This window comes from Loxodonta africana, chromosome 1, assembly GCF_030014295.1.
Source record: "Loxodonta africana isolate mLoxAfr1 chromosome 1, mLoxAfr1.hap2, whole genome shotgun sequence".
NCBI classification, from domain to species: domain Eukaryota; kingdom Metazoa; phylum Chordata; class Mammalia; order Proboscidea; family Elephantidae; genus Loxodonta; species Loxodonta africana.
The window spans coordinates 28,763,863-28,780,687 of NC_087342.1; the positions used below are offsets into that span (position 1 = coordinate 28,763,863).

Sequence of the window (16,825 nt, forward strand, 5' to 3'; positions counted from 1 at the left end):
CCCCGCTGGTTCATTAACAGTACCTTGCAGTCTCTTACCCTTGGTGGTGTTTTCTGAATTGAATGTAAGCAGCCCAAATTGATGGCATCTGCTGCCTGGATCTCACGAAGCTATTCGTTTTTTGACATCTGTTTTGAATTTCAGAAAGAAATTTCCATTTTTAGACAACAGCAGCATTTTCCTGTGGCATTTCAACATGTCTCAGTCTTGAAATTATTATAACTTTTGCTTGAAGAATCCAGGTCAGCAAAGCCATGAAGAACATCACAGTCTATGAGCATGTCCACTTTACCTAGGCCAGAGAGAGCATATGGTTCTGTACAAAGAGCCTGAACATCACGGAACACTGAGTCAGCCTTTAATGGCATTGCCCTTTGCTCAGATGTTTAAATAGAAGCGGTGATGGAGTTTAGGAAGCTCTTAATTATCTACAACACTGCCCAGACAGGGAGAGCAGAGATCACAGGACCTTGGTTTTCTTTGATATCTAGAGTGGAGATAATCACACAGGATGCACTCCGAATACGTTCTTGTGTGTGTGTGTGTGTGTGTGTGTGTGTGTGTGCGCTGTAGGTCAAAGTTTGCAGAGCAAATTCATTTCTCATTTAACAATTAGTACACAAATTGTTTTGTGACATTGATTGCCAGCCCCGTGATGTGTCGACAGTTTCCCCTTCTCGACCTTGGGTTCCCCATTTCCATTCTTCCAGTTTTCCTGTCCCTTCCTGCCTCCTTTTCTTTGCCTTTGGGCTGGTGTCCCCATTTAGTCTCACATACATGGTTGAACTACATGTGTTATTGTTTATTTTATAGACCTGTCTAATCTTTGGCTGGAGGATGAACTTCAGGAGTGACCAGGATGGAGTTAAAAGGGTGTCCAAGGGCCATACTCTTGGGCTCACAATGTGTTCTTAATGACAATTATTCACTCCCTTTTCTTGTCTCCCAATTTCCTTAAAACTCCAAAAAGAAGAAGCCACCATTGTCTTCAGTGGTTTCTGAATTATTTTCTGTGGAAAGCAGAATTTTCTAAAGCACCATGCTTCATAAGTTCTCTGAGTATTTCTTTGTCTCCTTCCAAGATAAGTGGAACATATGGGTAACATTCCAGGGAAAGCACGGTGTGGGAGGACTGAATTTCCAGTGGAAGAAGTTCTGGCTGTGAGAAATATGATAGAGCTGTCATAGGAACATGAAATCAGCCATGTTAATCATGAGACATCAATCAAGGTTATGCTTTTTATGTGCCAGTATGAATATCTCAATTTTCTTCATCAAAAACCAAACCTGTTGCCACTGAGACAACTCCGACTCATAGCAACCCTATAGGACAGAGTAGAACTGCTTCATAGGGTTTCCAAGGAGCGGCTTTTTGGTGGATTTGAACTGCTGACTTTTTGTTTAGCAGCCAAACTCTTAACCACTGCAAATAATCTAGAAAAATGGGCAGAGTTGTCAGGATCCCAGAGTTAGAAGAAATCACCCTGCTCTCGCGTGCAATAATGTGTCAGGACCAAGGACAGAGCCACATAGGGCTTCGTGCCCACCCATCTCTATAACTAAGGTATTTTTAAATACGTTTTAATTTCTGCTCAGATGTTTATTGCACTCATCTAATATATTGTTCTATTGAACACTGTTTACATGTCAGGCCTTGGTATTATATACAAAGACACACCAGCTGGTGATAGCTCTCAAGGAGCCCATATTAGAACTGAAACAGGAGACAAGGAATATAGGCAAGTTAATGAATAATTATAACACTATAACAAGTGCAGGAAACCCTGGTGGCGTAGTGGTTAAGTGCTACAGCGGCTAACCAAAAGGTCAGCAGTTCGGATCCATCAGGTTCTCCTTGGAAACTCTATGGGGGCAGTTCTACTCTGTAGTATAGGGTCGCTATGAGTTGGAATCAACTCAATGGCAACGGGTTTTATGACAAGTGCTGTCATAGAGTTACATACAGGTCATGTGGGAGCCAGGGCAGGGAATGACAATGATTAACTCTGCCTGGTACAGTCAAGGAAGGCTTTACAAAGAAGCTGACATTGAGCTGGGTGTTCAGGACTGAGTGAAGTTTGCAAGACACAGAGGGGACTCCGTGAAGGGTATACAGTGTATTCAGGGAATTCCAGAAAAGTCATTTGACGTGGCTGAAAAGTGAATGGGAGGTTAAGGTAAGAAATAAGGAATAGGCTAGGCCAGATCACCAAGGACTTATATACCAAGCTAGGGGTTTAGGCTTGGAAAAACTGAGAGCCATAGAAGGGTTTTGATGAGGGACATGATCTGATCATATTTGTGTTTTAGAAAGATGGTTCAGACAGCAGGAGAGAGAATAGGCTCTGAGAAAGGAAAGGAGAGGGCAGAACTGCAGACAAGGGTGAAAGTTCCCCATATTGTCCCAGGAGTGAGAGGCTGCTACATCCTAACCATGGCTGGACAGGGAAGAGCTGACTTTATCATCTCCCATAGTCATTCATCAGTGTCTTCTGTGTGGATTGTGTCTCTTCAGATTCCTCCAAGAAGATCAAGGATGTCTTGACTGAATTTAATGAGGGAGGGAGCCTCAAAAAGTATGACACACATGAGGTAAGAACATTTCCATTTCAAGCCTTAAAAAAAGAAAAAAAAAAAACCTGTTTCAGACTTTCCACAATTTGTTTCCGTCTTGGAGGTTCAGCTCACCCTGAAGAATTTCCTTCTCAACATATTTTCTCCTCCTCTCAAGAGAACCATTAGTGCTACCTGGCATCATACATTTCCTAAGTCCATGCCCTCCCACTTTACTAGAAAACTATTATGCCTTCTCCTCTGTCCTCGAATCTCTCACTCCTCTTCCTGAGCCCTCACTCTCAGTTAACAACCTTGGTTTCTACTTCGCTGAGAAAATAGAAGCAATCAGAAGAGATCTTCCACAGTTCCTTCACCTCCACCTCATCTGCCCACCTACCTGTACTTTTCTTCTGTAACTAGCAATGGACCGTCCATGCTCCGATATAAGTACAGCCTCTCCACTTGTGCACTTAATCCCATCCTCTCATGACTTTTTGAAAGTTATTGCTTCAACAGTGTGTTCCCATTCACTCTCTTACTCCTCTCTCTTTCTCTCTTACATCATCAACTTTAACCTATATAGTAGTTTTCCCCCATCAACATATAAACATGCAGTTATTTCTTTTATATTAAAAACAAAAGTTCTCTCTTGATTCCACTTTTCCCTCCAGCTACCACTCCATTTCTCTCCTGCCCTTCACAGCAAGATTTGTTTATGCTCCCTGATTGTAATTTCTCTTCTTACTTTCTTGAAAGCCCTTCCGTTAGCCTGTATCCCCATTCCTTCACTAAAACAAATGATCAAGATAACCAAGGATTTCCACATGGCTAAGCCCACTGACCATTTTACTCATCAGCACCAGGTACAGTTGATCAAATCCTCCGCCTTGAAACACTTTCATTAGATTCTCAGGACCCTACACTCTCATGGTTTTCCTCTTACCTCTCTTCTTGATGTTTCCATTTAAAGAGGCGTCTCAAGCTTAACAGGAGCTAAACTGAGCTCCTAAACTTACCCTACAAAACCTGTTTTTCCAGCAGCCTCCCCCATTTCAGGAAATGATAATTCCGTTCTTCAAGTTACTCAGCCTAAAACTTGGGAGTCATCATTTCACTTCTCTTTCTCTCACATCCCACATCTAATTCATCAGCAAACCCTGTTATTTCTACCTCCAAAATATATCCAAAATCTAGACACATTTCACCATCTGCGCTGCTTCTATCCTGACCTGAGGCAGCACTGTATTTTGCCTAGATTATTGCAGTGTCTCCTAGCTGATCTTCCTGCTTCTGCCCTTAAACTCTGAAGTCTGTTCTTCACACTCATGCTGAACAACCTGTTCAACCTTAAACCATGTCACCACTCTGCTCAACAATCTCACATGGTTTCCCCCACTTGCCACTCAGAGTAAAATTCAAGGTCATTGCAATCTGTACCACCATTCCACTCCCCAGCCACATCTCTTGGTACTCTCCCCCTCCTTGTTGTTTTCCACCCATATTAGCTTCCATGATGCTCTCAAACAAGCCATTGCTGCCCTAACCCCAGTACCTTTCTGCTTGCTGTTCCCTCTTCCTGGACTTTTTTCCCACAGGTAACCACACCTTCTTTGAGTCTTTGCTTCAAGCGTCACCTTCTCCGTGAATGTCACTTCTCTATCTAAAAAGTTCAAACCCCTTTCCTGACACTTTTCTGATACCCCCTGCTCTGCCTTCTTTTCCTCCTTAATACCTCTCACCATTTGTCACGCTCTGTAATTTACTTATTTAATTGTCTATCTCCCCGACTAGAATATTTTTATTCACTGTTGTATCCCCAATGCCCAGAACTGTGTCTGACTCAGGGCAGACACTCAATAAATATTTGTGAAGTGAATAAATGAATGCAAGGCTTCTCCCCATTTTCAAATTTAACTCATCTAACAAAAAAAAAAAAAGAATTTTTTTTTTTTTTAACATCCCTGGGGCATGCAAGCACTGTGCTGGACACTGTAAAAGATATAAAGATGAGGAAGCTCAGTCTCTGTCCTCAAGGAGCTTACTTCCTACTGGCAGTGTCAAGTTCAAGAGCCATGATCTCAAAGTTATAGCCTTAGGTTAGAATCCTATTTGTGCTGCCAACCAGCAATACGGCCTTGAATGTTTCACTTCTTTGAGCCTCAACTTTCTCATCTCTGAGGGTAGCAAGGAGCCTTGGTGGCCCAGTGGTTAAGAGCTTGGCACTAATCAAAAGGTCAGCAGTTGGAATCCATCCGCTGCTCCTTGGAAACCCTATGGAGCAGTTCTACTCTGTCCTGTAGGGTTGCTATGAGTCAGAATTGACTCAATGGCAACCAGCTTAGTTTTTGGCTTTGAGGATAACAAAAGCAAAAAAACAAAAAAAAAAAAACCATGAAGTTTGGGCATAACTGCATTAAATGTAATTTTTGCAAAGTGCCTAACACTTTATAGAGCACTAAAAAAAATGGCACCCGTTACTTCTCTTCTGCCCCCCTCTCCCAGAATGTCTTAAACTAAATTCCCTTTTTTCTGCTCTTAGGCACAGTGATTAAAAGCTCAGCTGCTAACCAAATGGTCAGCAGTTCAACTTCACCAGCTGCTGTATGGGAGAAAGATGTGGCAGTCTGCTTCTGTAAAGATTACACCCTTGGAACCCCTATGGGGGCAGTTCTGCTCTGTCCTATAGGGTCACTACGAGTCAGAATTGAGTAGATGGCAATGGGTTTGGTTTGGGTTTTTTTTTTTTTTTTTTTTAAGGCCGTTTTATGAGGGCTAATTGCATAAAAGTGACTGACTGAGCAGGACTAACTTGGGAAGAGGCTGACTGTTTATCTATTCACATTGCCATCCATTCAACAAGCCCTGCATCAATGCCTCCTTCACTGGGCACAAGAAATGAGTTCACAGAACCAGTGCCCTCAAGGTACACCTGAGAGAGGCTTCGGATAAAATGTACCAATTGCTGGAAGAATGGAACAGGAGGGAGGTTGCCTGAACAGGGGCAAGATTCAGAATGTAGCCTTTCAAACAACATTCCTGAGAAGAAGCCATGCAGAGAAGATGGCAAAGCCAGCAAAAAACTCACTGCCTTCCCCCCATCCGCTACCCCAGCACCAAGAAAACAGGAACAAAGCCAGGCGGGGGCTGCTAACAAGCCTGTCCGCCCTGGGGCTCATGAGTGGGAGGGGAGCAGTCTGGTCAGGGCTGCCGAGGATATTAAGGCCACAGGTGCCTTCAGAAGCCAGGAGATGCGTGGCTGTTATGAGCGCGCTGCCACCCACGCCTCTGTCAGGGCTGGCCCCAACCCTTTGTATGCCTGCCAGTGCCGCGTCCCGGGGAAGCCCTGTCACTCTGATTTCCTTCTCTCACACAGAGGGGCTGGCTTCTAGCAGGTGTAATGTCATGGCACAGGGCTAGGGAAACAGCAGGGTTTAATTTCTCTCGAGCTTGATGGCTTACTGCTTGCTGCTAGAATGTCTCAACGAGAAATTAGTTAGGTATGGAAAGGGGTAGGTTGCTAGGAAAGAGAAGGCAGAATCAGAGTTTGCAGAGTAGTGGGCTTGCGTGTGGTTGTGCTGAACACAGCTTTGCCCATCAGCACCAAGCGGTTCTCTGGAGAATAGAGTGTGACTGAAGACAGCCGGAGAGTGGCCAATAACATAGTGGACAGAAAGTCCAGGTGACCTAGTGGCACCATGAGCCTGAACACAGACACACCTGAATGCAAATAAATCCCACCTCTGCCACTTGCTTTATGACTTGAGCAAGTTACTTACCTTCCCAGAATTTGTTTTATCCACACAATGGCGGTAATAGTCCCAACCCATGGAGTACCTGGGTGCCACAAACAGTTAAGCACTTGACTACTACCCAAAAGGTTGGTGGTTGGAACCCACCCAGAGGTGTCTTAAAAGACAGACCTGGTGATCTCCTTCCAAAAGGTCACAGCCACTGAAAACCCTATGGAGCAGTTCTACTCTGCACACATGGCATCACCGTGAGTCAGAATCAACTAGATGGCAACTAACGACAAGTCCCACCCCACACTGTTGTTTGAGAATGAAGTAAATCACGTATGTAAAGTGCCTGGTGCGTGGTGAACTTCCTACCTCACTTTCCTTCCCTCTTCACCCGTGTGAGAAGCACCTGCCTCCTTTACACAGGTTGTAGCCTCAGCAATCGCTCAGCTGGTTCTTGCATGGAAGTTGCAGCTGCTGAAGTAAAACAGTGTTCCTTTGTCCTGAACGATGGGGATGTCTATGATGTTATTCCTGGGCTCAGAGAACTGCCAGCTTATCTGATTCGGGCATAGTACCCAGCCACTCCCTACCGAGTCACTGATCACTCATTTACTAAACAGTTAGTCTGTGCCTGGCCTGTGCATGTGAAGAACTTTCTCTCTCATAGCCCAGCTGTCACTTGGAGAGTAGCACACAGCCCCATTCTGAGCTTGGGGTGCTTGGAGGGAATGGCAGGGAACACCATGTCAAGCCCTGCTCAACACCTGGACCCGGAATGGGTACAGTGGCAGAGGCACTAGGCAAGGTTTTACTCTGCTGCTAGCCAGGTGGGTGACCTGGGGTAACTCTCTGAACCTCCTGAGCCTCAGGAACATGAGGAAATCTAGTTCCTTATGAGGCTCTTCTGGTTTGCATGCTCTGTGTTTTGGAGTTTATTCTGTGCCATCCTGTTCCCCAGGACAGGAACATGAATGGCTGGAAGTGTGCTCCGTCATTGTTTTCTAAGTTCTCATAACAGCTTGCCAGTTTGTTTCCTATGGTGCTTGCCACTGTTGAGCCTGTGTTGTAATTGTTTCAATACCTGTACTTCCCTTACATTACACTGAGTTTCTTGAAGGTGGGAACCCATGAATAATTTATTGAGGTATTCCCTAGTGGGACCTACCACTGTGTCTTGTACTTAGCAGCCTCCGTACATGGTGAGTGAATGGGCACCACAGTAACTGATGACAACCAGAGACCAGACACCAGGCTTTTCCTGAGTGTACCAATTAGAACTTATCAACCATTCAGGTACCTATCCGCAAACACTGGGATAGATGGTGTGGGGGATACAAAGATGAAATAAGACCCTCTCACTACCCTCCAGGGGCTTTGAATTAGTAGAGGAGCCAAGGTATGTCACAAACAACTTTATATAATACAGAGCAGCAGACATGAGTGTCGCAAGACAGGAACCGAGGTGCAAAGGTGTAGAAACCCAGGCAGAGAGGAGATCATACCAGGAACCTTAAAGGAGGGAGCATCCAGTTGGATCTTAAAGGATGGCTAGAGTGTTAACAGGTAGAGAAGGAAGCAGTTATGTGGAGTAACGTGCAAGGAGGCTTAGTCAGGAAAGAGTGGAGATCATCATGGGCAGAGTGTAGGTGCACGGAGGGAGTGATAGAAAAGACTAGATGCTCTTAGAGCTTGAGCAGCTACAAATCTAGGTTGGATAGGGATCGTAGGAGGGTGGTGAGTTCCAAAGGCTCAGGACCTGCACAGGATGGTACATTGAACTGTGCAAACACTACGTATTAGACTTTCCATTTACTTTCTATTTATTTTGTATTGTGCATAAAAAAAAAAACCCATTGCCGTCAAGTCAATGCCAACTTATAGCTATATAAATGTAAAAGGAGCCGCAGTGGCACAGTGGTTAAAGCAATCGACTGCTAACCAAAAAGTTGGCAGTTTGAAACCGTGGGAGAAAGATGTGGCAGTCTGCTTCCGTAGAGATTTACAGCCTTGGAAACCCTAAGGAGTCACTATGAGTTGGAATTGACTCGACAGCTGGAGGTCTCATATATGTATATATAGAGACAGAGACAGCCCGGGTGACACAGTGACTAAAGCGCTCGGTTGCTAACTGGAAGGTTGGCAGTTAGAACCCATTAGCTGTTCTGCGGGAGAAAGATATGGCAGTCTGCCTCTGTAAAGATTTACAGCCTTGGAAACCCTATTGGGGGGGGGGTTCTATTCTGTCCAATAAGGTTGTTGAATCAGAATCAACTCGATGACAATGGGTTTGATTTTTTTCTTCTTTTTTTGGTATATATATGTGTGTGTGTGTAATTTATAAATAATTAAAGATAAACATATGGTGAGTGCATACTCAAAAATGTTGTCGATGGGGTGCATGATTATAAAAGTTTAGAGACTACTGGTCTCATCTCTCCCGTGGGCAATTAGAATGGAAAGTTTTGAGTAGAGAAGCACTCTGATCAGAGTTGTATCAAATCAATCCAGCAAGGATGGATAAGATGGATTGGAGGACCAAGAGATAGGGCTGGGGCAAGGAATCCTTTGAGAGGTATTACAATGGTCCAGGAGATCTGCATGAATCAGAAGTCTGAAGCCAGGACCTTTGGGGCTTTTTGTAGTCCCATTTCGGCGTGATGGCAGCAGGGGCCATGGACAGAGAAAAGAAGTTGTGGATGTGAGACATTATCAAGGAACAGTGGACAGAAGGAAGGAACAAGGACTAGTCTCAGATGACTAGAGTTGAAAATGAGCCTGGGATATTGGGAGAATAATGGTATTGCTGACATTAACAGAAACTGGGGAGTAAGGAAGAGGGCTGGTTTAAGGGGGAAGCTAATAGAAGTTTAGAACCTGAGATCTAGTCCAGCATTCACAATTTGCTGACGAAGAAACAGAGCTCCAAAAAAGACAGGAATAATGTGGTAGATCTGGGCCCCAACACTGGATCTCCTGAGTCTCACTCTGATCTTGTTTGATGATCTTTCTGCTCCAGTGTTTTCGATCTTGAACAAGTTAGACTGTTTAACTGAACTTTCTTTTTTTCAATCATCGAATACTGTCTTTTTCCAGAAATATTATGTTCTAATAGTTTCCAATTTAACACAAACCAAAAAAGATGAAAAATACATTTTGGAATTCAGAACCACACTGTAAAACAGCACTTGTCAATTAGACTAGTGCAAAGCAAAAGACAATACAAAAAGAGTCTTTTGAAACAAGTTAATGAATAACAATGCCACCAGCAAATATTCAGCCAAATTGAAGTAGGGAAGGAAGAGAACCAAAATAGCACAATGACATGGAAGGTAGAATTTCAAGAAGAGAGGATGAAGTGTGACAGAGAAGTCAAAGATGAGAACATCTAAAAAAGAAACGATTGAATTTGTGACCTTCAAGAGAGCCGTTTCAGCAGTGATGGGCTAGATTCCAAATTGAATGGGAGTAAGGAGATGAGGAGGCTAATGTGGTCCACTTGGAGACATTTGAAGGAGAAGGGAAGAAAGATGGGCTAGTAGCTCATAGGGCAGCAGTTTATATGGAATAATGGATGTTGAACATGCTTGCACGTAGCAAAGAAGCAGACACTGAGACATGCAATCAGAGATAGGGAGGGTGGAATCAATGGCCACGCTTGGAGAGTAGGAGGATGAGATTTTGCTCTTGGGTCCTGATTGAAGGGAAGAGGATGAGTGAGGAAGGGACATCCTGAGCTGATGAGGCTGAGGAGACGTAGAAGGACAGAAAGAATGTGAAATATAGGCACATAGGAACAGAGAAGGGGCACAGAGATGGACAGCTGCTATAAGAAATGAAAGTCTATCTTGTTCTGACAGGGATCACAATAGAGGGTTCTGGACAGAGCAAGAGAAAAATGTAGAACAAAACTCAAATTCACCAAAAAAAAAAAAAAAGACCAGACTGGAGAAACCCCAAGAGTATGGTGCCCAGACACCCTTTTAACTCAGTACTGAAGTCACTCCCGAGGTTCACCTGTCAGCCAAAGATTAGATCTGTAGGGCAAACAATAACACACGTGAGGAACGTGCTTTCTAGTTCAATCATGTATATGAGACGAAACGGGCACACCAGCCCGAAAGCAAAGACAGGAAAGCAGGAAGGGACAGGGAAACTGGACAAATGGAAACAGGGAACCTGAGGTGGAGAAGGGGAGAGTGTTGACACGTCATGGGGTTGGCAACGTGTCACAAAACAATTTGTGTATAAATTATTTAATGAGAAACTGATTTGCTCTGTAAAGTTTCACAAAAAGCACAATTAAAAAAAAAAAGAAACGGAAGTCTACCATTTGCTTCGAGATCCTTTAATCTGGTAACAACCTGCGCTATCCATTGTCCAAACAAATCAGGCTTTCTCCGCTCTGCAAAGAAGATGTACAACACAGCCCAGCCTGGGACTGAAGTTGCTTTGTGAGCTCCTGATGGGATGGAGAGTTTCACTTGTTTTTAGGGCCATGACTTCATATCCCAATCCTGATTGTATGCATGCAAGCCAGCTGCTGATCCTGGGAAGGTATCTTAGTCATCTAGTGCTGCTATAACAGAAATACCACAAGTGGATGATTTTAACAAAGAGAAGTTTATTCTCTCACAATCTAGTGGGCTAGAAGTCCAAATTTGGGCTGTCAGCCCCAGGGGAAGGCTTTCTCTGTTGGCTCTGAAGGAAGGTCATTGTCATCAGTCTTCCCTTGTTCTGGGAGCATCTCAGTGCAGGAACCTCAGGTCCAAAGGACATGCTCTGCTCCAGGCGCTGCTTTCTTGGTGGAATGAGGTCCCCATGTCTCTCTGCTCACTTCTCTCTTTTATATCGCAAAAGAGATTGGCTTAAGACACTATCTAATCTTGTATATCTTATCAATATAACTGCTACTAATCCATCTCATTTCATCGTAGTGTTAGGATTTACAACACATAGGGAAATCACATAAAATAGTGAACAATCACACAGTACAGGGACTCCTGGCCAGCTAAGTTGACAGATATTTTGCAGGGACACACAATTCAATCCATGACAAAAGGCTTTCAAATCTTTCAGAAGAGACAAGGGATTAAATGCTCTGAACATTTTGGAGGAAAAGCTAATTAGGCTCCCCAAAAGGGTTTTTATTCTCATGACTGTTATGATTCACAAAAGCCTGCACAGCAGATCCTGGAGTGGTGCTTTCGCTGATGATTTCCAGGAGCATCTGCTGATTTGATGAAAAATCTGATGCCATCAAAGCGCAAGCCAGTGATGACTCACCGCAAACTGTTGTTGTTGTTGAGTGTTTGCTTAGTGTAGCAGCCCTTTCTGGCATGATGGCTCCAAGCCTAGGTCCAGAAGCCACAGAGACACAGCAGGGAGAGGTTCTTGTTTTTGGCATGTCCCTTCGTCCTGCCTTCTGTTCTTGGCTTCCTGCTCTTCTCCTGGTGCCTAAAGCCTTCACAAGGACATGTTTTAAGAAGTAGCTGAGTCAGACACACATACTCTCCCGTTATCTTGGGGCTTGTCCAGGGAAAATCAAAGGTATGAAAGCCATGAGGAAAGTCGGCGCTGTCAGCTGCTGTCCAGTCGACCCAGGGGCGGATTAACCAGTAAGCACAGTATGCACCAGCTTATAGTAAGCAAAGTATTCATGGGCTTAATTGTACCTACTTACTAATTTGTAGTGCACAATTTCACCTGGGGATGTGGTGAAAGCACAATTAAGCCCTTGTTTTTTGGGTAATCCATCCCTGAGTCCACCCCCAGCTCATGGCAACCCCACACACAATGAAACAAAGTGCTGCTTGGAACTGTGCCATCCCCACGATTGGTTGCAGATCAGACCATTGTGACCCATAGGGTTTTCATTGGCTGATTTTCATTGGTCTTTCTTCCACAATGAGGAATGGAGCCTGTTTCTTTTCTCTTCCAGGCTTTTCCTATTTTCTGAACCTCGGTACTCAGAAACACATCACACAGGGGACAAGAGAAAAACCAAGATACCACAGAAGAGCCATTTCTTCCTGCCATGTTTTCAACTACATCCTTCTTCATCTTAACTGAAACTCCAGGGCACTCACCTAACCAAAAACCAAACCCGTTGCTGTCGAGTTGATTCCAACTCATAGTGGCCCTGTTGGACAGAGTAGAACTGCCCCATAGGGCTTCCGAGGAGCAGCTGGTGGATTCGAACTGTCGACCTTTTGGTTAGCAGCTGAACTCTCAACCACTGGGCCACCAGGGCTCCAGGGCACTGACCTAGTCCCTGCTAATTATAGCCAAGACCCTCACGTGGGCCTGAATGAAGCCAGAATCTCTGCTCCGATGCTCACTCTCCATCACCCCCTTTTCTTCCCAAATTTATACCACATCATATCTTGTTGAAAAAACCTTCTCTGGGTCTGTGCCCCGCCAAGCCCTCACATGTAGCCATGGTGCTTTCTCTTTCTTAAGCCTGCCGCCTGTTCCCTGTGCCTGTCATTCTGTCACCTCTCTGGCCTTTTCATCCCTGCTCTGTCCCTTCCTCCACGTCCTTCTGCTTCCCTCCCCATGCCTCTGACCTGCCTTCGCCCTGATGTCTTTTCCTTCCCTCCCTCCTCTCAGTTCCTTTAGCCTTTCTCCACTGACCTTTCCCTTTTTGTCGCTTCTCAGCCAGTTAGCTACGATGTCTTCAAGCTGTTCATGAGAGCATACCTGGAGGTGGACCTTCCTCAGCCACTGAGCACGCACCTCTTCCTAGCCTTCAGCCAGAAGCCCAGACAGGAGACCCCTCACCACCCAAGGGAGGGGACCAGCCACAGTGAGGTCAATGGCCCAGGTACGTAGACCAGCTTCCCCCAAGATGGAAGGGAAGTTCTAACCCCCTTGCCACAGGCGTACACTGCATTCCTAGAGGGCCCCTGAGCATGGTAACTCCCTTTGCTTTAGGGATGGGAATGGAGACCAAGGACCAGAATGCTTTTCCTCCCAAGGCTTCACAGGAGGCCCTGTCTGATGAATCTCTCAGTAAGAAGAGTACAGACGGGCATAATCCCTGCCACTGAGGATCAGAGGGTAGGAGGGAGGGAGGGGAGGCACTTGGCCGCGAGGAGAGAGCCTTCAGCAGAGGCTGAAGGTCCATAGATGATGGTGCACATTCACCTCATGTACCCAGGCTAGGACTGGCCTGGGAGCATCAGAGGAAGGGCCAGGCATGGTCAGCATCTTCCTGGAACTTGGACTAGAGTGGAGAAGACACAGCTATCTTCAATAGGACAGCATCCCAGAATCACAGGCACAACCCAAGTGACTCAGATCTCATGGGAAGATCTACCTGCCCCCTAAGAAACTGGAGGACATGGGCTGGTCTTTAAATCTTCTTTTTGCTCCCCAGATTCCAATACACAGAATGCAGACAATGCTGCCAAAGCAGACGAGGCCTGTGCCCCTGATACGGGTAAGTCTTTTGAGTACCAGGGTTGAACGGGCTGCATCCTCAGGGAGAAGTGGGAATATCTCACCAGCAGCTTTGTGTCCATCTAATTGTGAGCCCTTGAGAAGATCTTGTCCTTGTGAGGCCTCCAGAGCCCTGATCTCTGGGGTCCCTGCCAGGAGAATGTTCTGGGACTCTGAGGCTAGGTGAAGGTTCTTGCTTTGCGTTCCCTGAAATGGGGCAGGGCAGGACTCGGAACAGCTCTTGAGATGTTTACCTCTAACAGGTCTGCCTGCTCGGAGAGGGGGGCCATCTCAGGAGGAAGTATGGAGGGGTAGGGGAGGGTGAGTGTGGGTGTGAGTTTGAGTATGTGTGTGTGTTTGTATGTAAGTGTGATTTTAAGTATGGATATGACTATGTGAGAGATAGTGTGTGTGTGTGTGTTTAGAGGTGGGTGGCTCTAGGGCTGAGAAACAGATGATTCTACCAGTGGATTGCTGGACAGGGGTAGGGCAAGAAGGTAAGAGTGTGCTCTGTTTGACTTCTGACAACATACATGTATACCAGCTTGAATAAGTGGGAGGAGCAAGGGGGAAGTCGCTAAAAGTGTTTTCAAGACCTACTAGTTGCCAAAACCCATTGCCCTCAAGTTGATTCGGACTCATAGAAACCCTACACGACAGAATAGAACTGCCCCATAGGGTTTCCAAGGGGCGGCTCGTGGATTTGAACTGCCAATTTTTGATTAGCAGCTGAACTGTTAACCACTGTACTACCAGGGCTCCTACTATTTTCCAGGTACCTGCTTATTACATATTTCATCTAACTTTCTTACACATGAGAAGCTGAGGCTTTAAGAGATAATATACTCCAGATGGGGCTGCTGTCATGGTGCCTGGCTAAGAGGGGGCCCTCCTGGGCCATGACAGATGTGGATTCTTCCTGAAATATTTATCAATGAGAAGCCACTCTTCTGTGCCATTGACAGGCCCAAGGCCAAGGCCAGGTGCTTTTAGGAAACTGGTGAAGGTTGCCTCTTTGACCATTGTTCTCATATCCAGTACAAATTTCCTGGGCACTATCAACCCAAGTTGGGTTAGACAATAGAGCACATTGCTCAAGAGTCTGGGTTTGACTCCAAGCTCTACCATTATCTGTCCCTATAATCTTGGGCATGTTTGAATAATGTCTCTGTACCTCAGTTTTCTCATCTGTAAAATGGGATACTAAAAATATCAGAATGTTAAGTGAACTATATGTGAAAAATGCTTAGAATTATGTCTGGAACATAGCAAATAATAAATATTAGCAAGTATTATTCACATCACTCTCCAGAAGTACACTCTATTCTTAACTCATCAGAGTCTGACGAGATCTCCTTCAGAGCCTTCCTGCACACTCAGGATCCAAGTGTGTCAGCTGAATATTCTGTTCTTGTGAAAGGACTCTTCTCCAGAAGAGTATCTCCCAAGGTACTCCTGATGCTTCACATACAAAGACTCAGAGAGTCAGACCTTGTGTCTTGTAATTATCATTATCTGGGAAAGATTTATAGATATGAGAGGCAAATTCCAACTCTTGGGCTGTGCCCAGTGGTAAAGAATGCAGCTGATCACATGACGAATCATTGATTCAGTTACTACTTACCTCCAGAACAAAGCTGAGCTTTATTATGGTTTTAAATGGATATAAAACAGAATAGCTAAAAGAAGGAATGTAACTGAAGGAGGAGAACCAATTGTAACAGGAACCTAAGATGAGAGAGTGTCTTTAGGTAGACACTAGATGTAGCTCTAATTTCTTTTTTTTTTTTTTCACTCACAGAAAAAAAAGGATGGCTAGAAGGATTTTTTAGTGCTTAAGTAAAAGACTGGGGAGATCACAACTTCAATATGGGTGGAAAGCAGAGCCTGTTGGGGAAAGGAGATTTACCTCTGGACCCTAAGTTAACAAATGCCAGGCCTGCTTATGGACCTCCAAAAAGTAAGGATTAAGAGCATCAGTGCCTTCCTGATGGCTGTCCTGACAGCATCAGGACAAGACTCTACAGAAGTGTGGCTCATCCACCCTCCTGCCCAGCATCTCACCCAGCCATGCTAGGTCCATGACCCGTTGGTGTCATAAATGGATTTAAGGCATAAATGTGTCTTAAATCTCACGTGGAATAGAGGAAGGGTGTTCTGCCATAAAACGTTCTTATGGTAGAAAGTAAAAGGTGAAACTGGGAGCTTTGAGATTTTAAACTCCCACTAAGAAAATTATGAGGGACCAGTCCCTAGAGACGGGCATCATACTTGGTAGAGTAGAGGATCATAGAAAAAGAAGAAGACCCTTAACAAGATGGATTGACCCAGTGGCTGCAACAGTGGGCTCAAGCATAGCAACAATTGTGAGGATGGTGCAGGACCCAGAAGTGTTTCATTCTGTTGTACATAGGGTCCCTATGAGTCAGAACCAACTCAACAGCACCTAGCAATGACAACAACAAGAAAATCAGCAGTGCAAAGGGGCTGGCCCAAAATTCTTTACCCAGAGATTATCTTAGTCAATGTATCTAGAACTTCAAGAGGAACCTTGGGGAAATGATAGTTTGTTCCCTGAGGCCCCAGATTGTCTGGGCAGGGTTTTTTAGAGTGACTGAAGTTCCTGTAGTACCGAGGAAAGGCTTACTGGGAATGCTGTCGTGATGCGACATTTGAGAAAAGACAATCAATAATTATAATGAAAGTTGATTGACATAGTTGACTACTACGCTTGTTTGCAAGACCTGTATGGTTCTGGGGGGACCCTGGTGGCGCAGCAGTCAAGAGCTCGGCCGCTAACCAAAAGGTCGGCAATTCGAATCTACCAGCTGCTCCTTGGAAACCCTGTGGGGCAGCTCTACTCTGTCCTGTAGGGTCACTATGAGTCAGAATTGACTCGATGGCAATGGGTTTTTTGATAATGTGGTTCTGGAGGTGAGAGAGCAACTTCCAGAGATTTCCTCCTAGAGAAGGGATTTGTGATACACTGCTCTCCATTTCTATGGAGAAAATCAATCCCTTGTGGTCAGATCATGAAAGGTCAATTATCTGGTTGCCTTAGGAACCACAGAGAGGCTGGCAGTCGGTTG

General features: G+C 45.0%; 1 protein-coding gene across 1 annotated transcript in view; it reads left to right on the forward strand.

Annotated features, from left to right (window-relative positions):
- Nucleotides 1–16,825, forward strand: part of DGKG (diacylglycerol kinase gamma) — a 200,747-nt gene that overhangs the window by 21,197 nt on the left and 162,725 nt on the right. The window contains exons 2-4 of the mRNA XM_023551564.2: nt 2,516–2,592; nt 12,954–13,119; nt 13,675–13,737. Coding sequence (XP_023407332.1) covers nt 2,516–2,592; nt 12,954–13,119; nt 13,675–13,737 — 306 coding nt within the window. The remainder of the gene's footprint in view (nt 1–2,515; nt 2,593–12,953; nt 13,120–13,674; nt 13,738–16,825) is intronic.